Below are 10,049 nucleotides of genomic sequence, written 5' to 3' on the forward strand. Positions count from 1 at the left end.
GACTGTACCCATGATTTCCCATGTCTCAAAATTGGATGGTCATGACAAACTGATTTTACAATAGTGGTAAAAAAAAATAAATAAATAAGAATTTTTTTTTTTTTAAAAAGGCATGAGAGCTCCCTGTGAACAATTTTGTAATTCAATCTAGCATGTGCATTATTTAAGCTGGAGAGTGTTATGCACTCGTAGGGGTAAATCTGACCACAGTCTAAGAGAACCAAGCTATAGCTGGCTTTTCTTGGTCTGTCTCTAACCCCCCTTTGAGGAATCACAAAAGCTGAAATTAAAACCTTCCGTCCCACACTGGGACATTCTGAGTTCATGTGAGTCTCTCTCTCTCTCTCTCTCTCTCTCACTCTCACTCTTTTTCACTCACTCCCTCTTCCTTTCTCAGAACATGGGGTGCAGCGGACTCTCCACAACACACAGAACAGTGAAGGTCAACTGCTGGATTCATTTTACCGCCGTTCTTTTCCTGCCTTTCCCCTCTTCTGACACCAGAGCCCACCGAAACCACCAGCCGATCCCACCACTTGGCGACAAGTGAAACCAGCTGTCGGTCAATGCTGTGCTTCTGCCTTGCCTCTTTTTCTACCATTAACTGTGAGCTGAAACTGAGCTGTCCTCTATTTTTATTTATTTTTTTATTTATTTTTTTGCTGAGCAAGAGCTTTCACGATCCTCCCTTCTACGCCAGATGCCCCTGTCAGTTCAGCATTCCTTGTAGTTGAACATTTGTTTGGATATGGACCACATGTGGTCTCAAATGACACCTTGCCTCTTCAGTTAAAGTGTAGCTATAATCACCAATTTAGGCTAAATATAAGGTACAGCAGTTATAATTTTATTCCCCCCCCCCATTATGACCAAACTAGGAGAACCACTATGCAAACTACAACCCAAACTGAACCAAGAAAAGATATCAGGAAGTGAATGGGAATTACTGATGTAAGAAATAATTTTCATACAGAAGACTATTTGCAAGAATGTGAATTAACCCTAAAAACATATTTTAATACAAACATCGTCTAAATGATCCGGAAGCAACATGTACAGAAACTGCAGAACATAACTTGTAACAAATTTTAGAGAAGTAAATCGATTCAAATAGGAATACCGTTTCATCATCTGCAATATATTTTTGTTGGATATTTATCTGTTTTTACACAATTAAAATATTTTATTCACTTTTCCATCTGCAACATGCACAATTTTAAAAAGAAAAAAGAAAGAAAGAAAATCACTTACCTCACAGAAATACACCAACTTAAACAATTTACCATTGTACAATTCATGTAAAGAATATGAAGGATCCACAATGTAAAGAAAATCTGTTTCTCTCTCCATATGAATAAAATCCACAGGTCTCTGTCTGCATTGCTATCCCAGCCACCTACTCCAAGCATTAAACAAACTTCGAACATGCCTGCCAAGTGAAACATACCTTGCCTTTTCATGTCAGTGCCAACGATACAAATCAACATTGCAATAATTATTACAAAGGCACACTAACAAAAAAAGGCAGTGATTCAATCTCTGCTCTTTATCGTCATGTCTCTCTCTCTGTCACTAGCATTTAGGTTTGTTTCTTTTAAAGTGAAATGCTTGTCTGTTATCCCCCCGCTATTTACAGCCTTTAACAAATAAACTGTTGTCAGAAGTTGACTTCCTTTTTAACTCAGGAACCTGTTGAAGGGAATAACAAAGAGACCTTTAAGTTTTAATGCCCAATTATTCCTCCATGACATAAATGGTGGACAGAGGCCTTTGTTTTATTACAGCAGGAGTATTATTTAAATAGCTTCCCTAAAGTATTAACATAACCCTGGTCTATTTGTTTACATTCAAATGAAGACAGTACTGGCTCCACAGCAAGGCTGTCATCTGTCTGAATCTATATATTTTTTAAAACTCTGCTTGCAGCCAACAATGTTGGTCCCATGGCAATTATTTTTGCCTGGGTTAAAAACAAATTTACTGATTGCCTGTCTGTTGTTTTTAAAGTGATGGTGTTATTTATGAAAGACTTAGCAGTGCTCCTTAACAGCAGTAGCTCTGGATCAACTTTTTTTTTCAGGGGCTGGACTCACCTGTTAAAACCATAGACTGGTCTATGGTTAAACCACGTACCACCACCTTGTGCATAACTGTAACATGCCGCTCCCTAATTCTTTTTGGCAGAGGATTCTTCTTCAAAAGCAAATTCCCAGCATTTCTGTTTGTGAGAGCCTGCGGGCTAATAGAGAAATTAGTGAGGTGATCTTAATGAAAACCTACCTAAAACTCTAGCCGCACTTAATTACAATTAAAATAACTTAGCCTACCTGTTCTGACTTCCTCAGTGCGTTTTACTATTAATTTTTGAAGTAATTCTTGATTTAGTTATGAACCTAGTTGAATCTACTTTGCCTACAACGCTTAAACGTCACTTCAAAGACAACGTTTTTTTAAACTTTGTTTTTAAAGTTAAACTTTTTGAATTTCAAGCCTTAAAAAGAAATCCTCTATAACTCACATATTACAGGCCTATAAGACGTGACCGTTAAATAAATTTGATAAAAGACAGGATGAAAGCAAAGATGTAGGCTACTAATTATTGTGCATTTGTTATTATCGATGCAAATACAAAATAAGATATAGATAGGCCTATGACAGTAGCAGGAAACAAATATTTTTTGAGAGTTAAAAAAGTTATCTACAGGGTGAGACTATTTTAATATATAGTTTCAACGAAATGTTTAAGAAGCTTTCTTATACCATTGTAGATAATCCAGTTGTCATGGATGTATCTTAACATACCAGACCAGAAAACATATCAGTAAGTAAATGAGAGGAAAGAGTTTGCTAATAACAAGTGCAAAACTGTTGGGGTGGGTAATTGTACATTTTAAAAAATATATTGCATTATTATTATTCATATTTGTAATGAAAAACTTTAATAACTATATGTTTTTCAGCTTAATTCATTAATATCATCCGTATCAGAAACGAATCCAGTTTGTAATCCTTCACAAATGTTGAAACCTTTCATCGCCTGTTATTGATGTAAGCCTACATTTCATCCAAAGTATTTCATTCGGTGAAAGCAATAGGCTTTATTACATTTGACTGCAAATAGTCCTCCACCAATAAGAAGATAGTATGGCAGTGTAGTCCACCAATGAGGGATAAGAAGAGGCGTGACACGCTTTAACTTCGCGCAAAAGTCTTTTTAGCGACTGTCACCGAGTTGCACAACGAGATCTGAGTTTCCAACAGCGCATTAAATCATCGACACTATCCACACGTAACGGATACGCGTAAGATTTCACCGACATCAAGAAGGATTTTGACCATAGGGACCCAGACATGACCGAGGAGTGCGACAAGTCTATGGCGGACGCACCGTGCAGTCCGACAGGTACTTCCAGTTCGGCGTCTCAGGACGAATCGGATTCGGACGCGCCCTCTTCGCCAGCTGGATCGGACAGCCACGGATTGCTCCACTCGTCTAGCAAAAAAATGGACGAAGACGAAGATGACAGGTTCCCGGCGTGTATCCGGGACGCCGTTTCACAGGTGCTCAAAGGCTACGACTGGTCTCTGGTGCCGATGCCCGCACGAGCCAACGGCACACTCAAGAACAAACCGCACGTGAAGCGGCCCATGAACGCGTTTATGGTGTGGGCGCAGGCGGCGCGCAGAAAACTGGCCGATCAGTACCCTCACCTTCATAACGCCGAACTCAGCAAAACCCTTGGCAAACTCTGGCGGTGAGCATTATTATTATTATTATTATTATTATTATTATTATTATTATTATTGGGCCTATTATTGTTCTTTTGTTTTGTTGGTCATTAATTAATACATTTTAAAAATGTCTCATATTTTACTTAAAGCTGTTTAACTAGTTTGCTCTGTCTTTTATTTATTTATTGTGAAAAATTGCAGAAAGGGTTTTGCTGGATTAAAAACTTGATCAATATTTATTTCCTAATTATTACTAATTATTTCCTCATTTTAGATGTACTACAATATAGTTGGATGTAGTCTCTGCACTATTGCAGAAATATTTAAGTGGTATTTTCACTGTCATAGACATCCATATGCACAATTCAATACATCCAAGGTATATGAAATTTCTTTGGAATTATAGTAGTCTTAATCAGAAGCAGTTTGGAATATAAGTCATCATTAATGATGAAGATGTGGGATTTCCATATTTCAATAGCCCACATGGTGGCATTTGCAATTTTTAAATGTACGCATTTGACAATGAGGATACATGAGAAAAAGCTTTTAGAACAAAATGTATTTTTACTCTTTTCCTTACTGTAGCTTGCTATCAGAGAATGAAAAGCGGCCCTTTGTAGAGGAGGCTGAGAGACTGAGGGTACAGCACAAGAAGGATCATCCTGATTATAAGTACCAGCCGAGGCGTAGAAAGAGTGTGAAGCCAGGGCAAAGTGACTCCGACTCTGGAGCTGAGCTAAGCCATCACATGTACAAAGCTGAACCAGGCATGGGTGGCCTGGCAGGGTTAGCTGATCATCATCATACAGACCATCCAGGTGGGTGATGGCTACTCTGTAGGTGGTAAATCCAACTTTATTACACTGTGGAATGTAATAGAAGAAGTGACATTCAGACACCCGCTCTTATTTTGGTACATATTTAACATTTGTCATTCATACATTCTTCAGGTCAGCCCCATGGACCACCAACACCACCAACAACCCCTAAGACCGACCTTCACCATGGTCATGGCGGAAAGCAAGACATGAAGAATGAAGGCCGGCGGCTGCTGGACACTGGGCGTCAGAACATTGACTTCAGTAACGTAGACATATCTGAGCTCAGTACAGACGTCATGAGCAACATGGAGGCCTTTGATGTGCGTGAGTTCGATCAGTACCTTCCCGTCAATGGGCACTCGATAGCCTCCTCCATGGTTTCGGAACCCAACCCTGGTATTTATGTTGCTTCGTACAGCCACTCTGGGGCCAGTGGGGCTGCCTGGAGCCGCAAAGCAGCCATCTCCTCCTCTTCCACCTCTGCCTCTTCCTCTGGATCCAGTGACATGGGTCAGACCAGACCACACATCAAAACAGAGCAGCTGAGCCCGAGTCACTACAGTGAGCCCTCTCACAGCTCACCCTCTCACTCTGACTATGGCTCCTATGGTGCACAGAGCTGCACTACTTCAACTGCTCCTTTCCCAAGCTCTCCATGCGACTATACAGACCTGCAAAGCCCTGGCTACTACAGTCCATATTCCAGCTATGCCTCCAGCCTTTACCAGTACCCCTACTTCCACTCATCGCGGAGGCCTTACGGAGGCACCATTCTCAATAGCTTGTCTATTCCACCATCTCACAGCCCCACTGCAAACTGGGAGCAGCCGATTTATACCACTCTATCGAGGCCTTGATAAGGTAGTGTAATCTCGTCTGTACTGTGGAAGCACTTCTGAAGGAATAGCAGTAGCCAAGAGAAGAAGGGGGATATGTTTGCTCATTCAAAGGTAGAAGAAGAAGAAAAAGTGCCTGCTGAATTTGCCCACCCCCAAACAACTTATCCATGGACGTTGCATAGCCCGATAGCGCTAGTACAGCAAGCAGAAATCCTCTGTGAGGACCACCTGTCACTGTTTCTCTCTATTCCCCACATATAGGCCTACTCTTGGAATTGTATTTTTTTAATGACTGAGTATATGCCACTGATTTGTGTAGGAGAGAAGCACATGAGTATGCCAAATCCGTTTAAGAAGCAGATGGAGAAAACAGATACACACATGCACTGGGACCAATTATTTTAAAAATATACTCCAACAGAAAGAGTCAACTACAAAAGTTCTCTTGGTCACTCCTTAATTCTAATAAAATAGCCCCCCCCCCCTTTTTTTTGGTTAGAGATATTCCATATCTATTTATGTTAATTGTTATGTCATTCTTTGTGTTTAAGTTGTATATTTGTATAAATCCATTTTGATGTTGGGGATGAAAATATAGAATTTTGTGCTATTTTACAATCATTTGTATAATTGCAGAATATAGCATTCCTGGAAACAAATGAAACACACACACACACACACACACACACACACACACACACACACACACACACACACACACACACACACACATATACACACACACACACATACACACACATTTCCATTCCATATGACTTAAATGAAGCAAAAGAGGCCAATATATTACCACGTGGTTCAACAAGGGCCTGGGGTAATTGTGTTTTTTTTTCTTTCCTTGATATTTTTCAATCTAATTTCAAGCCATTGAAAATTATATGATAAAATAAATAACAAATTTGCTGACATTTTATTTTGTGGGTAATGAAAAAACACACACACCAGAAATAAGCATCTCTTTATATCAGATGTTTTGGCATTTAAAACACTATAGAGCTGCCATATATAATTTTCATTATGTGATTATGTTGATTGACTTTCATTATGTTGAATCTTTTGTTGAATTAACATGTTCATCCCTCTGTCTCATAATTTTTAACCTGTTGTTTCAGAAATGTTTGCCGGTTTCATAGTGACATTTGAGACTCATATCGTAATTTTTCCTAAACATGCTGGTTTATTCCGGCCGTGAAGAGCAAACAGTGTTCTTTTGTTTTACTGTTATATTTTTTTAAAGGTTGGCTGTGATTTTTTTTTCTGTCTTAACAAAGCTAACCTTAATTGCAGGCCTTATCTGTGAAAAAATAATAAAACATTTTTTCCTGAACCATGACTTCCTTGATTTTGTTCAAGCAAAATATTTGCTCAATTAATATCAGTATGCACAATTAATGCCATGTGTAATTCTTAATGGATAATCTGAGCCCCTGATTTCCATGCATTTTTTTAAATGTCAGATTTGCATTAAAATTCAGTATACTTCTTAGCATGTCAGTATTTGTACTTCACTTTTAATTAAACTTTGAAAGATGTTCCATCCATCCATCCATTTTCTATACCGCTTATCCTACTGGGTTGTGGGGAACATGGAGCCCATCCTAGGGCACATAGGGCACAAGGCGGGGGACACCCTGGACAGAGTTTCGAAAGATGTTTTAATTTTTATTCCAGTTTCATTAAGGGGATTTATGTTATACTTTTAACTCAAATGCTTTTCTTTAAAGCCTGATTGTTTCTAATAAACTGCACATTATGGGTCAGTGTGATCTGTGAATGTGAAACAATACATCACTGAATATATTTTTACTTGAAATTTTGTGTTAATGTTTAGGACTTTTTTGAAAGAAAATTTAATTTGTAAACTCATACTCAAATATGATTTTAGATAGCACACCCTGTGGTTTTAAACATTTATATTTATTATACACAGTAGATTTTAGTACAAATCTATTCAAACAGATTCATAATGGACTTTTACTGAAATCATTTTGTTAAGTAATTTCTATATTTACATTTATCTTTAAACTTGGTGCATTGTGACAACACTTTCCAGTAATAAAGCATAAATGATTAAATGTGCTATTAATGTGCAAAACGTTTATCTGCTTTCAATGTATAGTGAATTATCCCATGCATGTAAGTTGTGTATTTAGAAATTTCTGAATTTAATTATTGAGTTTATGGAGCTGAATTGTTTCTCTTCTGTTAGAAAGATACATGCCTCTCCTGTAGCCCATAAACCTTAGCCACAAAAGTCATTCTCTATGAATATTCAAAGATGAGTCTGCAAAATTACATTTTTATTTTTAATGCTATATAACAGTAATGGTGTTTATCTCACATGCATTTAGTTTCATGACTCATTTCATGACTCGTGAATCATTTGATTTTGGGTTAAAAATTTAGTAAAAACATGCCACATTGGTCTTAAAGTTCATATGTAGCTAAAGTAGGGGAAGGAGCAGACTTGTCCAGCACTCTTTTCTGCTGGGTAGAATTTCAAGCTGGGCTCTGGCATGCATGCAAAGCAGCCCTTCCCAAAGTGATGGAGAGAGAGCTGTTGCTGAATTTTAATGATTTACTTTGTGTGTGTGTGTGTGTGTGTGTGTGTGTGTGTGTGTGTGTGTGTGTGTGTGTGTGTGTGTGGAGGGGCCCTATTGTCTGCCTTTATCCGGAAAGGAAGAAAAGAATTAATTGGACAGAAAATGGAAGAGCGGGGCAACTGACAAGTCATTAAGAGGCTTGTGAAGGGATGATTAGATGTACATAGGAATAGAATTTTCTCTCCTGTGGCACCGTTTCATGCCAAAGTAAAAAAAAACAAACAAACAAAAAAACAACAGCTACCACGATGAAGATGACGAAGAAGATGTGAAACATAAACCTGTAACTGTGACAACGACAATGATAATAATAAAACAGAGATTTTGAGAGCAGATGGCATGTGGGTGGCTGGTTGGAGAACGACTTGCTGTTTTTCCTCCTTCAAGCTCTTCTTCTCACATCCCATTGTTTGCCAAATAGTTTGAGAAGGAACTCTTGAGAAGGACCAGACATGAATCAAATTCATTGAAACAAGGCCCTTCAGAGTGCTTGGGTCTCATTTCAGTAGGAAATAGCAACTTTGGCCCTTCATGAGTTCTTAATGTAGCCCAAATAACTCAAACTGAAGCAAGCTTTCCCAGCAAACCAGCCAGCATTATATCTGGGCGGTTAGGTCTCAGTTACAACCAAGATACTAATATTTGTTCATAAACAAAAAGAATCAGAAATAGAATGCTTTTATTAGTGACATAGGAAAGAAGATGGGCTTACATGTGCCTTCAGTCATCCAGGACAGTGAAAAATGTTGTAGTAGAAATGTTGTAGTGCATGGTTACTGGACTGTAATTATAGGTGGACAATATGGCAGAAAGATTTTGACGTGTACAATAACAGTCGGTCGGTGTTATGAAAGTACCGATGATACCTGTAATAAACTAATAAATGTATATTGTTACTTTTAGAAGAGTTATCCTAATCTACATGTCCATCCCCTTTTGACTCCTACCACCACAGGACTAAACACCTACATTTACTCATCAGCCTAAATTACAAACACAAAAAAGAGCTGATACTTTTATTGGTGACACCAAACCAATCTTATAACACATGTCTATGAATTTTAAAAAGCAAATTTGCTGATGTAAACTAACATTGCTCTCTGCTAACACCAGTCCTCATCCTAACCTTAACCACTCATGGCTTGTTAAATATTTTAGCTCATACAAATGCTAATTGGTAATTAGGGGTACAAATATGCTCTGACAAGAGTGGGTGGGAGGGGTTAAAGTGTTAAGGCTATAGCTTACATACAAAAATTTAACCACAATGCTATATGAATAAGGTCCCCCTGTGTGGAGTTACCATATTGTTCATGATAAGGAGTCTCAGACAAATATTGGCACAGAGATAGTTTAGTAAACATGGTCATAGGATTTGTCTTTTTTTTTTTTCTGAAAAAGTAAGTGAAAGTGTAGTTTCAATTGAGTTTCAACTTGTAAATATTCAAGTGACAATGAATCCGATCACTTGCACAGCTTACAGCATGTGAATATTGCTCCTGAACAACCATACTACTGATAAAAAAAGTCACAGATTGGCTTCTATTGATGGTATTTTCTACACAAACTGGGCAACAGTTTGTGCCAGTGCGGATAACATAGGCAAGATATAATTGTCTTATGGGGACATATGTCCTAACCAGCCTAAAATACTTACACCATCATGTAAAGATTCAGAATAATACAGACCTACATGTGCTCATAAAACTATAAGTATATATGTATAGTTGGTGGATACTGGAAACTTTAAATGTTTTATTATTACATTACAGGGATCTATTTGGGCCACGGTGGCTTAGTAGTTAGCACGCTTGCCTCACACCCTCAGGGTTGGAGGTTTGAATCTCACCACCAGTCCAAAGTCATGCATTGTTGGCTGATTGGCATTTCCAAAATGTAGTGTGTGAATGTATGTGAGATTGTTCTCCCCTGTGAACCTAGGTATGATAAGCAATACAGAAAATGGAAGGATGGATGGGATAAATTTGGGGACCAGTGATCAACAATTCTGTTTCTAGAGATCTACCTCCAGA

The 10,049-nt window shown here is 38.2% G+C and overlaps 1 protein-coding gene across 1 annotated transcript; it reads left to right on the forward strand.

Annotated features, from left to right (window-relative positions):
- Nucleotides 1-3,193: 3,193 nt before the first annotated feature.
- Nucleotides 3,194-6,740, forward strand: sox8a (SRY-box transcription factor 8a). Its single transcript, XM_017459456.3, has 3 exons — nt 3,194-3,755; nt 4,321-4,553; nt 4,686-6,740. The coding sequence occupies exons 1-3, from the start codon at nt 3,352-3,354 to the stop codon at nt 5,411-5,413; spliced, it is 1,365 nt and encodes a 454-aa protein (XP_017314945.1). The 5' UTR covers nt 3,194-3,351; the 3' UTR covers nt 5,414-6,740.
- The last annotated feature ends 3,309 nt before the right edge of the window (nt 6,741-10,049 follow it).

This window comes from Ictalurus punctatus, chromosome 2, assembly GCF_001660625.3.
Source record: "Ictalurus punctatus breed USDA103 chromosome 2, Coco_2.0, whole genome shotgun sequence".
Lineage (NCBI taxonomy): Eukaryota > Metazoa > Chordata > Actinopteri > Siluriformes > Ictaluridae > Ictalurus > Ictalurus punctatus.